Raw genomic sequence first — 23,206 nt, forward strand, 5'->3', positions numbered from 1 at the left:
GAAAGCTATCCTGTAAAATGCCATGAGACCCCCTGTCCCAGCCAGCAAGTTCACTCGCACACCTTCTCTCTACTCTTAGATACACACACACACACACACACACACACACACACACACATATGTATACACACACACACCCATATATGTATATATATTTATATATATATTTGTATTTTTAAAAACATTTTTATTAAAATACAGCCAACATACAATATTACATTAGTTTTGGGTGTACAGCACATTTATTCAACAGTACCCACCTGTAGCACTATACAAATGAAACAGAGACAAACTCATAGAGACAGAGAACATTTTGATGGTTACTCTTATCATTATATTGAGAAGATTCCAGGGAAGGTGTCTCCACAATTACTTCAGGGGAGCCAGTGGCAGTGTTTAACAGCACTTCCTGTTTGGAAAGTTTCCTTAGGGTCCTCTGCAATCCCTTCTCTGCCACTTTTCTCAATTCTTTGGTTGAGCTTTAATTTTCTTGTTGCTTTAGTTTTGTAGAAATGGAGACGTCCATTGTCCCTTCTCCTCCTCCTCATCCATTCGTTCATTCGTTCATTCATTCATCCAGGCCTTATTATGTGGCTGCTACTATGGACCTTGCCATGTGTTAAGTGCTCCTTTTCTTCTAGAAATTCAAGGGAAGAATGACAGTACTCGTGGCACAGATTGTTTGGTGCTTTATAAATATAAAACAATTTTTATTTTTTCTTTCCTTCCTGTTCCTCTGCTGAGCCCTGCTGAGCCTGGCAGGTCACACTGAGCCAGGGCACTTTAGTGGCTAGTTACACAAACACAAAAAGAGAGAGAGAAGGCACTGAGTAATTGTGCTGGGGCCTTCGGAAACTCTAATAATGACAGGCAGGGTGCAGGTCCTCACTTCCCCTTTCTGCACAGTGCAGCCTGGGCACCACTGAACAGTCCTCGCTGGGCAGCCCGAAGCAAACATGGACCAGGAAACCCTGGGCAATATTGTCCTGTTGGCCATCGTTACCCTCATCAGCGTGGTCCAGAACGGTAAGGGAAGACCCTCACTGGGGGGGGGGGCACCGGGGAGACAGGCTTTGCTAGTTGTCTGACAGTCAGCCTGACACAGATCTCTCTGTGTGCGTGTGCACAGCTTGCTTTCTCTCTATTTGCTTCTTGTTTGAATGTATAGAGAGAGTTGTGTGCATTTCTGCATGGATGAGGGGTTTTTTCTTGTCCTGGTCTTTCTTTCACTTTAATGGTGATAACTAATCACGTTTTCAGTGCCAGGGCAGCAACCTGGAGACTTTACAAAAACCCTCCCTGACGTGCCTGCAATCAGCATTTTAACTATTAACTAATGTAGCCAGAGAGGAAGGCAAGAAGCCTGGAAAGGGAAAGTGAGATATATGTTCACTTAGACACCAAGCTTTACTCCAGTGCATCTGAGGTTACCTGTCAAGTGTAGGCTTAAAAAAAAAAAAGAAGTGAATTTGGGGGCTGTGAAAGGGAAGTCACCTTATCACTGTTTTACCTCTCTGTGTTGCTTTTTTCTTTTGAAGAAACATGTTTTGTAATACTTTGTTTTCTCTAGCAATGTGTAATTTCTGAAGCATTTTTCATATGATTATATACTTACATAAACGAGAAGAGGGGAGACTTTCCATTTTGGGGTTCGCATCTCCATGAGCCCTGCTATCACTGAAAAACACCAAGCAGAACATGTAGAGCTGCACAAGGCAGGACGTGTAGGACTTTGTCTTGAAGGTTCTGAGCTGGGGCTCATCAGACTCTTTTTGTAAGTAACCCAGTGGCTTTGTGTTTTGCAACTTATTGAGATAGAGAAAATAGGAGAGTACCTACGAAGGACAGCTCTGTAACGTAATGGAACGGCTGAATGTCCACACGCCATCACACTTCGGGAATTTAAATATGTAACCAGTTTGGGATAGTCTGATATTTTCTCCCAACCTGAGTGTGGACGAAGTCTGGTGAGTAGCCTTCCGGGCACTGAGGAAGGCTTCTCCATGGCCCCCTACACCAAAGGTCCAACTTTGCACATTCCAAGGACATGACATCTATGGGACAACATTCGCAGCTTTCTGACCCAAACGTTTTCAGTAGCATCGTAGCTCTGAAGGGAACAACTGGATTGTTTAGGCCACTGTTTCTTCAAGCCCCTGCTATTTCATGTAGGCACCATGCCCGGGCTCCCTCAGTTTGAAGCTGAGCAGAAGATTTATTCATTCCCCCTGCACACACCTATAGGGACCCCACTCCGTGCCAGGCAGTGTCCTGGGTACATGGGGACGCAGGCAGCTAGGGTCCCTGCCCCCAGAGAGGGAAAGGGCAGTGGGAGAAGACGAGCAGGCAGGGTGAGCAGGAACCCTGTGACGAGCTCTTTGTGGAGGCAGTGACACGGTGGTGGGCAGTGCTGGTTAAGCTTGGGGCAGGGTGGCCCTCCAGCCCTTCCCCACACCCATCAACATAGCTGACGAGTACCAGTGGTCAGGAGCCAGTGCCCTCTGAGTCCAGGGCGGAGCTGCAGTGGTTCCTGTTGTGACAACAGTCTCTTCATATCTCCCCACAGAGGTGCCCCAATACCTGGCCCTGGGCTGTGGAGCCGGCACTGGACTTTTCTGTATTGGCATAGCAAACTGTGAGCAGACTTGAGCTAGATGATAACGTTTTAGTTATTTTTGGCAGATGGGATTAAGAAACTCTAAGGTTCAAGGCGGGGAGGATGGATTATAGATAGCCAAATGTCTGAGTCCTAATCACAATCTCAAGGCCATTTAAGGTAGATAAGGACAGCACACCCTGGCCTCACTCACAGAGCCCCACCCACTGATGGGTGGGATGGAGGCTTCCTGTGGGGGACGTACACGTGTGGACGAGCACGGAGCTATGTTTTGGGCTGCAGACGTTTCCATGCTGGGCAGTCCCCACAGGCCCCCTCCCCCTTCACAGCCTCTGCCCCTCCCCAGCCCTCAGTGAGAAGCTCCAGCCACGTGGAGGCAGAGTGATCTCGTACAGCGCTGTCCCACCCGTGCTTGGGGAAGGGACAAACTGCCCCTTTTGAGGCCACAGGAGCCCTTGCCACCCCCTGCGTCACAGCCCTGGGTTCCCATGCAGCACACAGCTCACCGTGGGACCTTTTCATTTGTAACTGTTACGTGTGCCTTGTAGGGGAACAAGAACAATTTCAGTGACTTGGGAGACGACACCTCTGCCTGTTTTCACAAAGGCCCAAATGTATGTCCAGAGCCCGTCTTTGCAATTCTAATTAACCTCAGTGTAGCAGCCACAGGCCTACCTTACAGAGTTCGGAAAACATGCAAAACAGTGCTGTTACCCCTCCGCCCACCTCCCCCCAAATGCCATTCTGCTTCCTTCCTGTTAGTTTTAAAACTGTTTACATATGGTTGCCAGACGCTGCACACTTTGTCTTTGTCCCAAGACAAGGCAGCTCAGTCCACGTGTGTCTCTGTGGTTGTGGCGTCCGGGCTCTGGGGACACCCGAGTGAGCTCAGTTCCCGCAGAGGCTGGCCGGGCCGCCTGGAGGAACTTCCTCCTCTGCCTCACCAACTTTCTTTAGTCATCAAGATCTGTGAACATGTCTCCCTCGTCCTACTTGATCCAGCAGAACGCAGTTGTGGGGACACAGAACAAGCTTCAAATCCATTGTTCTAAGAAACCTGGGCCTGATCGACCAAGCCTGGTTCCCAGGGAGAGTAGATAGTCGCGTGTCCTGTGAAGAACATGCGCAGAAACGCCAACTTCTCCTGCGCAGCATTTTGACAGGGAGCAAACCTGGGACACAGATTCGGAGAAAGTGCCTTCCACAGGAAGCCAAACTATTAGGTTGGAAGAAGAGGGTGAGCCGAGAGGAGGGCCACTGAGCCTGACTGGTGACAGCAGAGGAAAGGTGTCCTCCAGCAGAAGGGCTGTTTCCGTGTCCCTTCTGATGGCAGGGGCAGGTGGCAGGAGTTAGCATCACCCTCTCTCCTCTAAGAGCAGCAACTTCCTCAGCTCTTTTCTTGCTGTGAAGCCAAGAAAGGGCACTCAATGGCCCTGCAGTCATAGGGCCAATTGTGACAATTGTGACAGAGAGGGAAATAGACCTGGTAGGGAGCACCCACCTTTTCCTGCTACTCCCACCCCAACACACACACTCACATTGGGGCTCCTGGGCGGTCTCACCACGCAACCTGGGGTTTGATGGGCTCTAGAAGCAGCCTCGTGGACTCATGGAGTTCCCCAATACGGAAGTCTTCTTTACACCATGCTCAGCAGCTCCTACCGCGACACTCCTGCAGTGGGGAGCTCACAGTCCACGCAGCGTGCCCTGCCCCTTGTCAGGTGTAGTGAGGGCTGCACAGTGCTTCGTGCTGGGCATAATATTGTCTCGTTCAATCCTTGCACCCTGCAAAATATATGCTATTATTTTTCCTATTTTACAGAGAAGCACAGTGGGACTTGCAGATGCTAGACCATTGGTTGGAGGGTCTAGAGTCAGTGGTGGTAAAGCTGGGATTCAAACCTACGCCAGCAAGTAGACACTCACACTGTGTTCATTCAGTTGTCTTCACTCGTACTCACCACTCAGGACGCTCTTTCTAACACTGAGCTGAAAGCTGCCCTATAATTTCTATTTACGGGTCTTGTTTTTGTTCTCTGGAAAAGCTTAGTTATGCCTGCTGCTTCTGTCTTTACAAAGTCACACCACTGGTTCATATTAACTTTGTGGTTAACTAAAATCTCACCATTTTTTATATGATCCTGAAAAGGCTATTTAACTTCTCCGACCCTCCGTTTCCTCACCTGAGAAGCGGACTTATCAATAACTTCCATGTGTGCTGGTTGAAGGCATTGCATGAAATGACATAAGTAAGGTGGCAGCAGTGCCCAGCATGCCATCGGTTCTCAGGAAGTGTCTCTGTCCCTATTTCTCTCTCTGGTTTGGCCTAACGCTAGCAGCAAGCCAAGATAAGTGTGTTAGTGGTCTTTGCACGCTCAGTTTCTGCAACATAGTTCAGAGTAACAAGGAGTTGGGGTGTGAGGGGTGGGGAGAAGTGGGCAAAGATAGCCCAACTCTTTCAAGTTTAGATTAGAAGGAAGGATAGGTAGATCTAGTAGAATATTGGACTGAGACAGGTTTCTTTTTGTTGTGTTCTCAGGGTAGGAAAGATCTGAGTATGTTTCCAGGGTAAAGAGAAGGAGAAAGAAAAGAGACTGAAAGTTCAGGAAATGAGGAAAACAGTAATGAAACAAAGACATGAGAGGTGGCAGGAATGGGGTGAAGGTCACAGGTAGAGGGCAAGCCTTGGGAAAGAGGAAGGGGTTTGTTCTCTGAGCAAGCACAGGAAGAAGGGCAGACTCAGGGAAGTACAACCAAGTTGTGATGCTGGTGGCAGAAATAACCTCTAACTTTCTTAATACTACCTCAGTTCCAATGTTCAGAGCCCAGGACATCACCTTGGGGTCTGGAAAGGTAATGCTCAGAATTTTTTACTGGATTCCATGCTCAGCAGAGACGTTCAGAATGAAGTGCACGGATAGACATGTATTTAAACCCAGCTTATGAAATCTGTACAGCGAGCGTCAGTGTGTCTGTGACAGGGAAGCACGTCCTCATAGGGCCAGCTGGGCCTGAGCCCCAGCTTCATGGCTCACCAGCAGTGACAGTGACATAGTTATGTAGCCTCCCGGAGCCGTAGTGTCCTTGTCTACAAAGTAGGGACCGCTCTGCCCACTTCACGGAGTTGGTACAAGGCCCAGTAAGGGAACCTCTGTCATGCGCCCACCAGAGTGCCCCCTTCATAGGAGCCAGCCCTAGAGATGGGCTCAAAACGGCCCATTGCTGGGGAAGGAATGCGCTTTTGCGAAACAGAAAACCACAAAAGGCTTTTATTCATATACACAATTGATAAGACATCCTTTCCACATCTTTTGAGGTTAATTTGAAGGTGATGGAAAGGTGGTGGGTCCCTGACAATCTCACTTCCCCCCTTTTCACTCTCGAAACAGAAGTAAAGGAATAAAATGGGGCAGGGGCAGAGATCGTCATTCCCCACCCCCAACACCCAATCTATAGACAAAGCTTCCGGATTCTGTCCCACAGCTGTCACCCTAATCAGTTCCCGCTCATCTTCTCTCTGGTCCTGGTCTCGCCCCTCTCCACCATCCCCACACTAAACACGGGGTGGCTTTCTGGTGACATCCCTCAGCTTACACCTGTCAATAACTCCTCAGTGTTCTCGAGATGGAAATAAGTTCTGAATTTCTTAACTTGGCTCCCATCAAGGTCACAGTCACAAGGTTCCACCGAGTGGGCACTTGTCAATAATCTTCTTCAAGCCTCGATCACTTACTTCTTCCTCACTGAGGCTCACTATCCACACGCGGCACTTCCAACGGCCCGTCCTTGCTTGTGCTTTCTCTTTTGCCCACAGCTCAGCACACTGTGTAATAGTAACTGATGCATTTTGTCTGCTCTATGGTCTGTCTCCTATCCTTGCCAGAACACAAGCTCCCCGGCCAAGGCTCTTGTGTGTTTTGCTCTCGGATGCAAGCGAAGTGTCTGCACGTGGCAAGTGATAATGGATAAATGTCACTGAAAGGACAACTCACCACCTACCTCTCTGGCCTTATTTATAATTCTATGGGGTTCCACCCTGTCATAAGCTGGACTTACTAAACCAAGGAGAGTTCTTGCCTTTACACCTTTTATATTCCATTCCACCTCAGTGGAGTTGTCCCCTGACCTTCTAATTCTTACTTGTCCTTCAGATTTTATCCTAGTTGTCACTCCTCTAGGAATCCTTCTGTGACCCAAACACTGAGCTGAGTCGCGTCCGGTGACCCTCGATAGCACCGTGTTTTCCCTCAACCTCCTCTTAGTGTAGAGTCACGTCCACTTCACTTGTTTGTCTATTTCCTTCAGCTGTAAGATCCTTGAAAGGGGGCTATGTCTTGCTCACAATCGCATCACCAACGCCAAACAGTGACTAGGAGAGAGTGGCTGATGAATAAAATTTTGCTCAATGACATTTGATGGAGGACATTTTGGGCTGTTTGGAGGTCAAGTCAAGGAAACACATAACATTTAACATGGGATGACTGGCCCCTAAGCATGCTGGTTCTAAGCCAAACGCACACCTTTCTCCCGACAGGGTTCTTCGCCCACAAGGTGGAGCATGAAAGCAAGACCCACCCTGGGCGGAGCTTCCAGAGGACTGGGACGCTTGCCTTTGAGCGGGTCTACACTGCCAAGTGAGTCCAAACCCCGACACTGCTGATTCACAGAGTGGGGACAAGGGCACCCCTCCTGGAGCGAGGACTGCCCTGAAGGCCACACGTCTGTCTGGGCCAAACTTCAGAATGCCAGGAGGCAGGGTTCCCAGGAGAGAGGCTCTCGGGACCCCCCTCACCATCTTAGGAAGTGCTAGCATTAAAAGAAAGGAAGTCGGGGCCCTGGGGCGGGGAAAAGAGACCTCCACAGCTCCACTTGTCCCAGAAGCCTGGGAGCCAGTCATTAGTCACGGAGTTGACCTGTTTCCTGTGGGGTTAGAGCCCCACAGGAAAACTATCCGCCCCTCACTCTCCGGCCGCAGAAGCGACAGGCCGGACCCTCTGGCAGCAGCCTGCACTCATTGCCCCTGCGGTCCCCTTGGTGGAAATCTGGGGGGGGACACAGTACATTTCATAATGCTGGTCACCTTTAGCAACCAGACAAGAACAGAGAGAATGTGGGAATTATGCAGTGGCTTTACCCCTCCCTGCTTTGCTTTTGAATCAAAAACCTGTTCGAGAACACCTGGAAGCCCCATGAAGGAGAGGGTGCCATCTCTATCAGGCGTGCAAATGTGAATGGATGTTATGCCAGCACTCGCTTTCCCTCTATGAGGACTGTATTTAAGTAGAGGGCTCAGCCGGAGGCATGTCTGCTGCTCCTCAGTGCCCGCGACTAGGGGCCTGTCGGACAGGAAGCCTTCCCTGGGAGCTGGCGAGGGCCTTTGGGCTCGGCTAGGCGATGACTCTGAGTCCCCGGGGTAGGGGGTGCGGGGGGGGAGTCATGGCCACCCGAGGAAAGGGCTTTTACACTGTCAAGAACAGCACAAGCAAATCGGGCATGGGAGCCACCCTGAGGGGTGAGGGGCTTTGTGGGAGCAGTGGGAGAAGGCCCCACACTCAGGTGTACCGTTGGCTTCTGTGAATTAAAGTGACTTCGAGGGCTCTGGACTGCACAGGACTTCATGGCGCTGCAGACACACTTGCTCTTTCATCCTCTGCCTTACCTAGCTGTTTTTCGTTTAGGCATGTGGAAGATGGAGGAGGAGTCCTCTCCACTGCCAGTTTTCATCCTCAGCCCCTTTGGTCCCCCAGCTTCTAAATTGCTGTGTATGCAGACTGAGCCACTCATGGACACATGGGTAGGGTCGTCCCACACTGATTTCCTGCCCCCCACCGCCTCACGGTCCCCGGGTCCCAATCCCTCATACCCAGCGCTCCAGCTCAGGGCTATTCCCACAGGCCGATCTCCAGGGAACCCTCAGCTGAACTGCTGAGATTTCTATTTTAACATTTGGGCCTTCAGCGTATTAATTCTCAAAATCAACTGAAGAAATTTAAAGATGTGATTGAAGGCATTTTGGATCCATTTAAAGGAGGGTAGGGAATGTATGTAAGGTGGCATCCACCAACCCCCTGCGGTGCGAGAGGGGCGGGCTGCCTTCAGACACGTCCACATGCAACAGCTGTAAAGAAGGTGTCTGACAGGGCGACATCGAAACCTCTCTGAACACGGGATCCAACGCAAACTTTAATCCTATTCCACCAGTTTGGAGAGAGACGTTACTCCTGCCTTGTCACCAGTCACACTGTTCGAATGCCTCAGCTCGTCCACACTGGGGACATGAGGCCGGGCAGCCATGCAGTGGCATTCCACTGTTCCTTGAAGACGTCAAGTTGCCATTCCCCCTGCAATGAAGAAGAAACAGGGCAGGGCAGGCCTACTAGCCTCGGCCATTCCCCTCAAGGCTGAACCAGCTCTGCTTCTAAGAAGCCACCCACACTGACCGCTGCAACAGGCCAGCCTCTGCACTGCCCACTAGTCCATTCCAGAAGCACTTTGGCATGGCGAGGAGCGGGGACAATGTCAAAGGGGACCCGCCAAGACACCGGATCTCCGATGGGCTTCACTGAGGAGAGTAAATGGGTTCCAAACCTGTGTCGATTTACACCGCTGCCCACTTCTGACATGGCGGCTAGTGTCGTGACTGTGCAGGTAGATGGACGTGGAATTATGAATGGGGTTCGTGCCCTGTGTGCTGTGGTGATCATTCATTTGAGGTTTCAGGTCGTTTTCAGACAACACGGCAGTAAATGTTTGCTGATTTTTCCTCTCTGTCTTTCTTTACTCTACAGCCAAAACTGTGTGGACGCGTACCCCACTTTCCTCGTCGTGCTCTGGAGTGCGGGGCTGCTGTGCAGCCAAGGTAACACTGCTTCTCTCTGTGTGTTCTCTCTGTGAAATGGGCGTCTATCTCGAGGAGGCTGCAGTGCAGGCTCTTTGTTGAAAAGACTTTGCCTGACCTCCCGCTCCAATGCGGGAAGCCCTGAAGAGGTGAGAGCCCTCAGGAGGCCATATCTCCACGGGCTCTGTGCCTGCAAAGCCTGGGGTGCGATAATGCATTGCTAATGCCTGCTCCCAGGGGGCTGGTTGAGAGTGGCCCTGCTGACAGGGTGGTTTAAGGCTAACTGTGACTCAGAATCCTTAAGCAGTGTTAGCTCAGATACAAGGACATTACAACTGAGAGCACCGGAGGAATCTATTCTGGGACTGCCGTCTCTTGGCTCTCCTGCTGACAAGCTTCCAGCCGGGCAGTCCTCCCCCGGGGAAGATTCCAGGTCTCCAGTCTTCCCTGGGTTGTCAGCTGCCCCCAGTCTTGACTTCAGCAAGTTGACTCCCAGAATGGATTTAAAATCGAAACTAGCGTTATATATTTTCGGTCCTCTTTGGAGATTAGCAGTGTGTCTGGTGGAGGCTTTGCGTGACCTGGCCAGTTTCCACACGGTGGCCAGCAGGTGCGCCAGGAGAGGCCACTAGCATTCTCTGATGAACTATTTAATCTGTATCACCATCTCCCACTTTACAAAGTAGGTAGAGTGGATATTATTCCCCCCCATGACTTTTGAGGACACTTTGGTCTAGGGAGATAAGGTAACTTGTTCAAGGTTACTCAGCTGGTAGATAACAAACCAGGATGAGAGCCCAGGTCTTTTGCACTAAATTCTGGATTTTTCACAAGTAGCCTTTCACTTTATTCATTTATATAATATGTATATATTAAACACCTACTCTGTGACAAACCCTGACCTTGGATACAGAGCTGTAAATAAAAAGAGACGGTAGTGAGACAGAGCACTTGGCGAGATGAGCCATAGAAAATCAGTGAATGGATAAATTTTTGCCCAGAGTGCCATGAAGGAAAAGAATAAGGTGCAGTGACAGAGACAGAGGTGAGGGATGGCAGCTGGAACCACGCGGGATACCTTGTGGCTGTAAGCTCTCTATTTATTTTCCACTCTCTATCCTGAGTTAAATAAAAAACATGTCTGGCACTGCTTGAAAAATCAAGTTAAACTATGCTCATTGTAGGAGTTATGATTCCTTTTATGTCTTCGATAATCCTGGATGTAGACGAATCTAGAGTTGTTTTAGCTAGATAAATACACAGGGAGTCTGCAGGCGGGTCAGAGCCTGGAACTATGCATTTCCTGTGGAAACAAGTGCTGGCGTTGCCAGGGAACAAAAGTGTCAGTAAACTTGTGTGATAATTGTCGTGTCTTATCAATATACACGTAGTAGTGACTGGTAGAATTTTTAGCTGAAAGGAACCTCGGAGATCATTGTAGCCCAAGCCCTTTACTTTACAGAGAAGGGGCCCAAGCCCCAGGGGGACAAGAGTCCTGCTCAGACTTCAGCATTGCGAGCCCAGGTTTGAACCCACTGTACCCCTCCTGCTGTTCCAGGCAGCCCAGGTCCACAGGGTCACACACTGTTCCCGGCATGAGTCCAGCCATTTTCCACCCTGACTCCTATTGCTGTTCAATTTAATTCCCAGTGAAAGAGAAATGGGCTGGTAAGTTAGTGCAGAGCCATCCAGATGGGACAAACCAGGAAAAACTTTGTCCAAGGCAGATTGTGAATTGTGACAATTTTGTGACTTCTGGAGAATAGGATGAGCCTCACAAGTAGTTCCTTTTGTCCTTTGGTTTTTCTTACCAGCCATTTAACAAAGGTATTTGGGGAGGTAAGGTGCAGTTGTGGAAAGGACACATGTCTTGGGGACTGACAGGCTGGAGGACATTTTGAGGACACTCATTGCTGCTGTGGCCCCAGGCTGTGCCTCGGCTTTTCTAAACCCCAGTTTCCTCATTTGTAAAACAGTACTAATAGCATTCCCAGGAGGACAGTGTGAGATAATGTGCATGTGGCCCCTGACACAGTGGTTGGGACATATCAAATGGAACCATATGTTACTGCCGCTTTCTGACTATTTATGGTCCACAAAAACGGCACTTTGATGTCAATGAGCCTCACAGGAGCCCAGTAAACTATTGAGGGTGCTGATGGTGGTACTAAAGTTTTGAACTCAGGCCTGGTTTCAAATTCCACCTCTTCGTTGGCCCACCTATATGATTTTTATTCACTTGACAAGTAGTTTTTGAAAGCCAGTACGTGCCAGGAATGATGCCAGGCACAGAGATGATGTCTAACAAAAGATGGCTGTCCTCCTGGGTCTTTTGGTCTGCAGGTGACTCTGGGCAGACCGACTTCCTGGAGCCTCCATTTCCCCGTCTGCCAAACGGTGGCAGTAACGTGCTCCTTACCAGGAGGCTGGGAGGATGGGAGACCCAGGTACCAAAGGCCTCAGGCAGTGCCTGACATATAAAAACTGCTCACTCAGCATAATTAGCTTGACATTTGAATAATGCTGGGAGGTTTTCCAAGTGCTTTGATACCCACGCCCCTCTCTGACCCTCACAGTTACTCCTGAGAGTTAGGAAGGCTGTAACTGGCCCTTTGTCCAGATGTGGACTGACTTAAGTATAGCTGATACTGAAGTACTTAGTTGTCGTGTTTCTAGGCAAACAATGAAATGTTTCACTCACTGGAGGCCTGGGAAAGCCAGACAGAGAAGGTTAGGAGCTCCAGCTCATAACCGTGCAGGTGGCGTTGGGTTTTCTGACTCAGCTCCAAGCGTCAGGACTGTAGGGTTATTTGGGCACTGCGAGTGGCTGTTCCTTGCAGGCTAGGGTGCAAAGGGGATCTGCTCTCATAGAGATCTTTTTAGAAGGTTGAGCGTTGAGATGCCTGGAAGCCCAGAGGTGAAGGGTATCCTTTTAAGAGACTCAGGTTCGGAGCTGGGCTGAGGGTTCAAGTCAGCCTGCCCACCCCCCAGCCCCCAACACACACACAGACACACCTACCACCTGACTCTCTCACACAAGCCCCTTGACTGCTCAAGCCCAAGTTTCCACATCTGGAAATAGAAAAGATGATACTGGTCACGTGGAAAGGATTCAAATTAGGTGATGGATATAAAAATACTTTGCAAACTATACCACGGCACCCGTATAAAGTAAAACCGCCGTTATCATAGTTCTCAGATTTCTTCCAGCCCGAGGCTGTCTGCAGAAGTTCACATCAGCCGTGACTATCAGCGCCCAAGGCCTCAGTGACCTACAGTCAGTGCAGTGACTGGATTCATATTGTCTTAGCTGTTCTGGTGTCTCTGAAACTAACACGGGTGTTTTCCTTCCTCCCGTAGTTCCTGCTGCCTTTGCTGGGCTGATGTACCTGTTCGTGAGGCAGAAGTACTTCGTAGGCTACTTGGGAGAGAGAACTCAGAGGTAGGCATTGCGGCTGTTTCAAAACCACAGAGCGATTCTTCAGGGTTTTTGAGCACGAACGGTGATCATTGACAGCCATTTCCGCCTAGCATTCAGGACTCTGGGGGACCACTGGAGGGGGCGAGGCTGACGAGGATCCCTCTGCCTTTTCTCCCTGAACTCTGCGGACTCTATCCTGTCAAACACTTCCTCCTCATGGCGCTGGGCTCACAAAGGATGCTTTAACACCGTGGGCTGCACATTCCCTGCAACCCCACACCCTCCCCTCCCACCCTTCCCAGTCTGGAGTTTGAATGATCTTCTCTGTCTGGCTTCCCCAGGCCTCCAGTGAGTGAAACATTTCATTGTTTGCCTAGAGACACGACAACTAAAGCTTGCACCTTGTGATAAGCTCTCTGAGTAACAGATCTTCCGGGGACCAGCAGAAGGAATGTTGGGAAAATAAGATGCTATCACAGGCAGAGGACGGGGACCAAGAGCAGTCACCATCGAGTGGCTTACAGATGGTGCCAAAGCAGCAGTGACACTTCCCCTCCACCTGGATTGGGAAATCAGATTGTAGTCAAATAAATGATGGCACTTGCAGAAGAAATGCTCAAGTGACCGTGTGCCTAAGAGAACAGGATTCCTAGCGTACCAGACAGGCTCCGAGGGCCAGGAATATGTTCTGGGAGGCAGCTGCTCTCACGCCCCACCCGGCCTTCCCCTCCGTCTTCTTCCTTGTCTGGTTTTCACATGCCTTCCCGTCTTTCACAATAGCGTACTTCTCTAGAGGCGAATGGGCTCTCCAATTGGATAGCATCCTTCAGTGGTGACAAAGGCAGTGACATCCAGGGAGGTCACGAAGGAAAGCACTACATGTGGGGAGCTGGCAGCCCGCGAAGCTAAACGACAGGGTGGTTGAATGGTGAGCAGCAGCCCGGCAGAGAACGACTCCTGCCAGCAGTTATTTCCCTGTGCTCAAGCCCCTTCATTCCTCTCTCGGGGTCTTGCTGTTTATCCTCGCCAACCACAATTCCATTAGCATCTTATCCTTATCAACACTGCCCTAAATGATAGTCTTTATTCTTTTACCTTGGAAAGCCTCTATTCTGCCTTCCTCAGGATTACCTGCTGTCAAAGGTTTGGGGGGGGTGGTGGTGAGCTGTGAGTCTATCAGTGAAATAAGGGGGTTCTGCTCCTGTGGGCTGGCTCCCTGGCAGCCCCATCTTCCTCCCCCCAAATCCCAGGGATTTGGCCCCGTCACTGCTCTTCTCTTCATCTGTCACCTGTTGCCTGAGATCTTCAAAGTTGCTTTAATTCTAAGATGAACAGGGGAGCATGACAAATTTGTACATTTACTCTCAGGCTCTTTTCATTTTAAAGGTAATTACCACCAGGGAATAGACAGACGTGGCGAAAAGAAACAGCAGAATATACACTTAAAATCTGAAAATATGTTTTCCCTGAAACTCGTTGAAATGTAAACGGCCTAAGCTCTGAAATCCCTCCCTGGTCTCCCCCCCCCCCCCCCCAGTGCTGTGCTGGTTTAGACCCTCCTCACCTCTCCCGTGTCCCCGGCACTCGTGACTAGTCAGTCACCGTGCTCTTTCCTTCGGAGACCAAATGTGGCCTCATGGTGCTTCTTCACACGAAGTTCTGAGCAGTTGTCATGGATAGAAATGATACACTAGAGGAGATCCTAATTCAGACCAACATACAGCCTGAGGTGGATGCAACACTGAGAGGCTCAGTGGCTAGGTCCAAGTGGATTTTGAATTACGTCTTCTAGAAACCACTTGCTCATACCATCTTCCATCGTGGACCCCCCCTTTCGTGCACCCTCCTCTGTCCCTGGGCTGTGTCACACTCAGACTCTACAGATGCCTTCTGCCCTAATGCCTTCGGGATCTGCTTTAGTTCTCGGCTTCACAGATGGAGAAGGCACTGCTCAGTGAGATCTGTCCCCAAGAATTTCTCTCTTGGACTCTAGGTCATCTCTGCTTCTCCCCAGAAGTTGCTTGGCCCTGTCTCCTTCAGAAACTGCAGTGTCATTTTTGGTCCAGTGAGTAAGGAAGACGTCCTTGGTGTGTCTCCCGCACCAAAGCTTCTTCCTTCATGGATTTTGTGGCTCCCTCCTTTATCCCTCCCCACCCCCCCCAGGACCTTATGGCTCTTCTCAGCCCTACATCCTACCGCCACCCCCTGTCTCCCTGTCCTGGTTAGGTCGTCTGTGGCCTCCCTAACTACACAGCAGTTGAGGATGAATCTTAGTTTCTTCCCCGTTCATCCTAAGCTACTACCTGGGCCCAAACTCAATGGCAGTCGGCGTTATAAGACTACCTGACTTTTATCACCTCCTTTCACCAGCTGGCACTAGGCTGCTCTCTCTTTCTGTCCCCCAGAGCCCGGTCCCCTGTTGGGACCCCCACTAAATTCTTTGCAATGTGAAGTTCTCAGCTCAGTGGCGGGTGGGCCAAGGTGGGCGAGTGGGGAGGCCCATGATCTCAGGTTGCCCCGCTCCGCCTCCTCCTGGTGGCTTGCTCACTCCACGCTCACCCAGCAGCCATTCAGGACATACTATTGACAACCTGCTCCGAGCTACCTACTGTGCCAGCTGCTGACTCACTAACAAGAAGCACGGCAGAGCCATTTCCCCAAGGAGCCCGGGGATCAGGGGCACAGGGCAAGACCAGAAACATTAAACTGACAGACATAACAATGGGCACAATTTTCAAAACAACTGATCCCTCGCAGCCATTTCCCCCCTAGCGTCACTATTTAGAGTCTGCTCCCTCACCTCCAAACACGGACCAGGGGGTTACGTCCCCAGAGTTGGAGGATGAACTTGTTTCTTTTGGAACCCCCGGAGAAGAGTATGGGTACCAAGGCTGGTGTTTCCAAAGTGAAAATCACCTGCACTAGGCTCACCTGGGGTGCTTATTCAAAATACAGATTCCTGGGCCCCACCCTGGACGTATAGACCCAGAATCTCTGGGGTGGGGCCCAGGAATCTGTATTTTCACAACTTCTTTAAATGAGTCTTATACACACAGACACTGGAAACCACCTCGGGCTGCTCATGCCTCTTTCCTGAGAATCAGTCATTCATGTGGCACACATTTATGGCGGCTCTGATTTATTGCAGAACAAAGGGGACTATGTCCTGCTCTCATGGATCTTACACGTTTTATTCTCCTCAGAAGTTACCAGGTTTAAAGTGACATTTCCTCATTGAAAGGAACAGAATTTTAAAGCCAGAGAGACCATGAAGGTTTCTTTTTCTACCCATATTTTGCGTGCAGTTTTGTGTGAGATGGGAGAGGGTTGACGAGTCACCCAAAGCCACACAGCAGTGAGTTGAGGCTGGAACTCAGGTCTCCGGATGCCTGGGTTCACCTCCCTCACACCACAGCTCCTCTTCCTGGAAGTTTTAGGCTCACTGGAGATGGGAATTGTTTGGCACAATGCCTCTTTTATGTTTTCCTGTGGGTTTTATGCTGGGTGTGTTGGGGGTGGGGGTGGGCACATTTATTTCAAAACTAATAACCAAATCCTAGTCTCCAGACCTGGAGGGAGTCGTTATGGGAGCAAGAGCAGGACTCTGGCCTCACACAGGCAGAATTCCCACTCTGCCTCTTCCTGGCTGTGTGACCTTAGGCAAATCACTTAACCTGTCTGTTCTTGGTTTCGCCACCTGGAAAATAGGTTAATCATACCTCATGGAGTTGTTCTGAGAATTAAATGAAGTCACAGATATAAAATGCCTGGTCCCTACAAATGCTTAATAATTTTATTCTGACCTTCCCCACGCCATTTAGAGAGAACTATGCATCAACTTTTACTTATTTATTTGTTTATATATTTATTTATATATATATTTAAATTTGCAATTATGAGAGACATTCAATATTATATTGTTTCAGGTGTACAGCATAGTGGTTAGATATTTATATAACTTACACAGCGATCACCCTGATAAATCTACTACCCATCTGACACCACACATAGTTATTACAATATCACTGACTATATTCCCTGGGCTGTACTTTACATCCCTGTTTTTATAACTGTCAATCTGTACTTCTTAATCCTTTCAGTTTTTTCACCCAGCCCCCCAACCCTCCTCCCACCTGGAAATCATCAGTTTGTTCTCTGAACCTAGGAAAAATCTCCATCTGTTCCTGTTTTGTTGATTTATTTTGTTTTTTAAGATTCTACATGTAAGTGAAATCATATGGTATTTGTCTTTCTCTGTCTGCTTTATTTTACTCAGCATAATCTCTGGGTCCATCCATGTTGTTGCAAATGGTAAGATTTTATTCTTTTTTTTATGGCTGAGTAATATTCCATGGTATATAAGTACCACCTCTTCTTTATCCATCTGTCTATCCATGGACACTTACGTTGCTTCCATATCTTGGCCATTGTTTGTGAAGTGTCCTTCTTTGTTTCTTATTATGGCTTTTGTTTTAAAGTGTATTTTCTCTGATATAAATATTGCTATCCCAGCTTATTTTTTTCATTGCCATTTGCATGAAATACCTTTCCCCATCCCTTTACTTTCAGTCTCTGTGTGTCTTTCCATTGGAAGTGGGTTTCTTGTAGGCAGCATATGTAAGAGTCTTGTTTTCTTATCCATTCAGCCACCTTGGCTTTTGATAGAAATAGTTAATCCATTTACATTTAAAGTAATTATTGGCAGGTATGTAGTTATTGCCATTTTGTTATTCATAGTTTTGATATTTGTTGTTCCCTTCTTCTACTTAAAGAAGCCCCTTTAACGTTTCTTGTAACACTGGTTTGGTGGTGATGAACTCCTTTAGCTTTTTCTGGCCTGGGATATGCATCATTTCTTAGAAACAATAAAAGTGAGGTCTTGCTGGTTCCAAGTCTGACATGCAGTATGTGCCCCATCAGGCCCCTCACTCTTCTCCTGCACCCTTCCTCACTACACGAGCTCTGTGGCTTTGCCTGAACCTGGGGAAGGTCTCCGTCTTTGCACGTCCTGTCCAGCCCCCAGGGCCATAGCCCATCTCTAGGCTTGAGAGACCAGCTGGGGGCCTCGTTCACACTCAGCCCTGCGCCTTTTACACCTTTTCACGGCCTGGGAAGAGTTAAAGCACCACGGGCCCATCTCCTTTGGGAGTGGTATGCTTTGACTCCTTTGAAAAATCCTACCCAAATTCAAGAATGTCACCATGCCATCAGGAGGCACCACCATTTCTTTCCTCACCACGGAGTTATCTCGAGCATGTTTTGAAACAGCTTCGCAAATCACTTTTTCTTGTTTCCGTAATGAGTACATGGTGGTCTCACTCATGTGACAAATTTGACTTATTACAATTGAATCCCTCTGAACCCTCTGTTCTCTGTCAGAAAAAAAACAGACTCCCTTGCTTTGTTTTCACTTCCTTATCAGCATTAGCAGGTAACTTGGTATTGGTCTGCCAGGGCCACCAGAACAAAGTATCACAGACTGGGTGGCTCACACAACAGAAATTTAGTGTCTCACAGGTCTGGACGTTATTTTCTCCTGAGGACTCTCTTCTTAGCATGTAGCATGTTTCCCCGAAAATAAGACCTAGCTGGACCATCAGCTCTAATGCATCTTTCAGAGCAAAAATTAATATAAGATCTGGTATTATATTATATTATATCTGGTATTATATTATATTATTATATTATATTATATTATATTATACCCAGTCTTAGATTAAAATAAGACCAGGTCTTATATTAATTTTGCTCCAAAAGATGCATTAGAGCTGATGGTCCGGCTAGGTCTTATTTTTGGGGAAACACGGTAGAGGGTCGTCTTCTCCCTAAGTCCTCACATAGTCATTTCTCTGTGCGTGTCTGTGTCCAAATTTTCTTATAAGGACACCAGTCAGATTGAGTCAGGATGCACACTAGTTACCTCATTTCATCTTCACTATCTCTTTAAATACCCTACCTCCAGATATAGTCACATTCTAAGTTACTGGGATTTAGGACATCAACGTAGCAGCACTCAATTCAGCCCAGAACCCTCTCTTTTGGGATCACACTTTTTTTTCCCCACAAAAGAGATAGGACATCTCACTTCCTAAGCATGACTGTGAACCAAGGAAGCCAAGGAGAGAAGAACACAGATGGCCAGGGAGCAGGGGCACCTCAGCTGGCAGTGCTTCTCAAACTTGAACGTGCCTGGGAGTCACGGAGGGAGCTTGTCAAAATGCAGGTTCTGATAGGGGAGATCCGGGAGGAGCCTGAGATCCTGCATTTCTAACAAGCTCCTCATGCTGCTGGCCCACAGGTCATACTTTGAGTAGCAAGGAGATTCAAATGCTGAGTGATTTCCAAATGCTTGACATGGGAACATTGTGGATTACACTGTGAGCCTTTGGGACCCCTTTCAAAACGATAAAATTTCTAACATTAAACCCGTGGACACCAAATTTTGCTCTCCCTGATTATAGCAAGAAACAGGCTCAGCAGCATTCGCTCGCCTGTGTAGCTGAGCTAGCTGTGCTTGTTGAGGGTCCTGGTTGTCAAAGGATCCCCTTGCCGGGGTCCTTAATAACAGCCTTAACGAGCCGTTTGGCTGGACTTGACTAGCGCTACACAGATGGACCCAGCGCGGTGGTTACAGGGTTCCGCAGATGGGGGAGGAAGCTGGGGTGGCCGCTGTGCACAGAGGTGGTCACATCCCTGGGGAAATGCTCTTGACCCCAGCTTAGGATTCCAAACCTTCGATAGAAGGACGTGAATGTATAAGAAGCCTCTCTCCCTCCATGCACTTAAAATGCTTGTCTTCTGTTGCCGGGGGCCCAGCTCTCATTGGAGTGAACATGAATTATTCCCAGGCAGGAGGAGCCCTCAGATGCCAAAGCACCTTTTACAATCCTCCAGCTTTATTGGCTCACTTAAATCATCCCCCTTCTCCTAGAGGTCCGTAGGCCTGCATTATGTATGGCTGCCAGCACGGCTCTTACAGGCGCTCCTGGAGAGGAGCTGCACAGAGAGGGTCTGAATGATCCATGAGGTTCCCCATCCCCAGCAGAACCCGGCACCTTTGGCCATCAAGGAGCTGAAGTTCAGAAGGAAACCAGGGCAGCACAGAGGCACTGAGAGCAGAGCCCTAACAACGAGGAGTTTGAGGTCTGGGTTCCTTTAGCTTGGTTTTGAAATATGTTCAGTGACTACTAATAGCTCTGACATCCTTCCCACGAAGGAAATGGGGCATTGTCACGCGGGGTGTCATGTGGGGTCTCAGCTCCCGCTCCCCATATAAGAACGCAGGACATGGTGAGGCCAAAAAGGAACATCTGGGAGCCATAGGTAGGGGAGTCACACCACTATGGTCTCACTGGAGGCTGGGTTCACACGACGCGACCTGCTGTCCGCTTTTCTGCCAACCGACCGACTCTCTGACTTCCCTCGACTCTCCTCAACTCCCCAACGTAGCCGCGGCAGTTATATCAGTGGCCAATGGCTCATGGGTTACAGCTGACGGCCAACTACCACCCGAGCCAGCACCCCTCCACGTGAGGCCGAGAGCCTGGAAACTGCTCTCTGGGGCTCTGTGCCCACAGGTATCCTTGAGTAAAAGGAGCTGTACTTTAAACCCCATGTATCTCAAAGTGATAACATTATTTTGGGGTGAAATTTGTGCTGTTTCTACAGTTTTGCTTTTCCTTCTTTTCCAGCACACCCGGCTACATATTTGGGAAACGTATCATCCTGTTTCTGGTCCTCATGTCCGTTGCTGGTATATGCAACTATTACCTCATCCTCTGTTTCGGAAGTGACTTTGAAAACTACATAAAGACCATCACCACCACCATCTCCCCTCTGCTGCTCATCCCCTAACTGTCCGCTGAGTGCAGGGTTGGTGTTCTCATCTGATCAATAATACCTAGACGTCATCATAACACAACCTCTGAAGAGATGCAGCTCCTCTTCAGAAAGGAAATAGATCTAATGACCATCTGGGCTCTGCATCTTGAGTTAACCTAGCTTTTCCTGGAAGAAAATACCTGTGTCAGCTCTGCCCTCGAAAATGGCAGTGGCCCTGGATTTGTTCCTCAGATCCTCTCTGTTTGCTCCTTGACTTATCCTGCTTTCTGAAGATGGTTTGGGACCAGATTTATGTTTTCCTAAAATAAAATACAGAGACATGTTTTAGGCTGGTGGTTGAGTTTTTCTGTGGGTCTATTGCTACAGTTGAACAAGTAGTTTTTTTTTCTCAACCTAAATAATGATAATAAAACATACACTACACACACACACACACACACACACACACACACACACACACACACACACACCTGGAAGGGTATTCACCAAATTGTCAACTGTGATTATCTCTGGGTGAAGAGAGTTTGGGTAAGTTTTAGCCTCTTGTTTATATTTTCAGGTGTTATTTGACATTTCTTAATGAGCCAATACGAGTAAATACCACTAAACAGAGGAAGAGAAGAGGTACAGCTGAAGCGTTGCCGCTTCCAGGAAGACTTCCCTGACTCCAGGTTTGTCTAGTGTTGCCCTCTGACTGCCCGCAGAACCGGATCACATCTCCACCAAGTCCTTACAGTGTGAAGGTATTTATTAGGAGGTGTCACTCTTCCCCACCAAGTCATTAGCTCTGGAATATCCCTGATGTCTCCTATTTATTTTACTTTTCCTGTGCCAAGCTCAGAGATGGGCACATAACAGGTACTCCATGACTCAAAGTATTTGAGAACTCAAAGAAACATCCTGTAAAGTGATATCTTGTAGGAGACTGTAGGTGTGAGTTTTATGAGATTAAGATGGGTTTTTCCCCAATGGTTTTAATGAGATAAATTGCAGATAGTGCAAAAAAAAAAAAATACACTGTAGACAAACAGGCTACCTTAAGAATCTTTTGTGGATTGTGCACCCACTCACCACGCCTGAGGATTAGGTTGGCATCCTATGTCTAACATCGTGCCCAGCACTCGTCACAGGACTCAGTTTGAAATGTGCTGTAACTCGGTGTCAGTGCCTGTGGTAACGCCAGGCCCGTTGTATGTGCCCCCAAAATATTGGCTGAACAAGTGAATGAATGAATGAATGAATGAGCTCATGGTTACCGGCTGGCAGTATTTACTAAATTATGTGTGTTGAGCCATTTCCCATATTGTGGAGAGACTCATAGTGGTCCAACCACTGCCACACCTGGTGTCCCTTGGCACAAAGAGCACAGTTTGGAAGATGGCGGAGGTGGCCAAGAGTCCGGCACACCTGAGCGAGAGAAGCCAGCTCCTACGGGGGAGTCAACTCACCAGGACTGAGGTGTCAGTTGTGGTGACTAGCAATAGATGATTGTCCTGACCTCCAAACTGAGTCTCAAGACGGTCCCGGTTTTAAGACAGAGGGGGCGAATCCAGGGGCCGATCCTCCCCCGGGTTTCCCTGAGTTGCCTGATTAGGGAGGGGAGTGGATGGAGACATGCAGTGCGGCCTGTGTGCTGTCGGGTCAATGTTCTTCATGTGTAATGCTCAAGGCAGCAGACCTCTGGATTCAGGGGAAAAACCCCTCGTGGACATAGTTTCTTGGCCTGTCTGATGGTCTGGGTCGAAGCCCCCTGGGCTGTCACTGCCAAACCCAACCCAGCAGATGCTTCTTGGTGCCAGTCGCTTTCGTAGAGCTGGTTCCGCTCCTACCGCCCGGTCAAGAGCAGGACTCGAGTATCCTAGCCGGCCATTTCTTTTCTCCTTGGTGAGGGAAGCACAGCAACTTGCAGGGTGGTAGTGACCCCCAGGCCCGCCTCAGCCTGGGCTTCATTTGCAGGAGGTAGGGTGATTGATTGTCCCAGTGTCCCTGGGGCCAGGGGCTTCCTGGAGGTGGGGCTTTCAGTTTTAAAACTGGGACAGGCCTGGGGAAACCAAGATAAGTTGGTCACCCTAAGGGTGGGCTAGTTTAGAGTATTCCCCCAGGAGCCTGGGGACATCTTAGCTCCTAGAGGTCATGCTATTCAACCTGACCACGGGACCTCACACTGCAAGGAGAGGAAATGATGAGATGGTCCATCGGAGGCTCTGCGGATCGTGGCCTGGGTGGAGCGTGCATGACCGAGGGCACGCGGGGCTGACCCGCGGCTGGAGCAGGCGTCCCAGGTTCGAAGCAGAGGGTCTGAGGAGTGGAGCTCCTCCACCTGAAGACAGCACTGGAAGTGCTCATACTCTGTCTTCAGAGCTCCAGGCCTGGGCGAGTCCCTGCTCTGTCACATCCTCAGTTCTGGGACTTCTCCCTGAGCCTCAGTTTTCACCTGTGTTACATTGGGAGCATGACAGTGCCAACTGTATGGGGTTGTTGTGAAGAA

At 49.0% G+C, this 23,206-nt stretch overlaps 1 protein-coding gene across 1 annotated transcript; it reads left to right on the forward strand.

Annotated features, from left to right (window-relative positions):
* Positions 1 to 841: 841 nt before the first annotated feature.
* On the forward strand, positions 842 to 21,043 carry ALOX5AP (arachidonate 5-lipoxygenase activating protein). The gene is made up of 5 exons (XM_033103749.1): positions 842 to 1,026; positions 7,152 to 7,251; positions 9,406 to 9,476; positions 12,816 to 12,897; positions 20,568 to 21,043. The coding sequence occupies exons 1-5, from the start codon at positions 957 to 959 to the stop codon at positions 20,728 to 20,730; spliced, it is 486 nt and encodes a 161-aa protein (XP_032959640.1). The 5' UTR covers positions 842 to 956; the 3' UTR covers positions 20,731 to 21,043.
* Positions 21,044 to 23,206: the final 2,163 nt, after the last annotated feature.

This window comes from Rhinolophus ferrumequinum, chromosome 4 (assembly GCF_004115265.2).
Source record: "Rhinolophus ferrumequinum isolate MPI-CBG mRhiFer1 chromosome 4, mRhiFer1_v1.p, whole genome shotgun sequence".
Lineage (NCBI taxonomy): Eukaryota > Metazoa > Chordata > Mammalia > Chiroptera > Rhinolophidae > Rhinolophus > Rhinolophus ferrumequinum.

Bases quoted from the DNA above. Each gene is read 5' to 3' on its own strand.
- ALOX5AP (XM_033103749.1), top strand. From the start codon at position 957: ATGGACCAGGAAACCCTGGGCAATATTGTCCTGTTGGCCATCGTTACC. The intron at 1,027-7,151 runs GTAAGGGAAGAC...TTCTCCCGACAG, and splicing joins CATCAGCGTGGTCCAGAACG to GGTTCTTCGCCCACAAGGTG. The intron at 12,898-20,567 runs GTAGGCATTGCG...CTTCTTTTCCAG, and splicing joins TTGGGAGAGAGAACTCAGAG to CACACCCGGCTACATATTTG.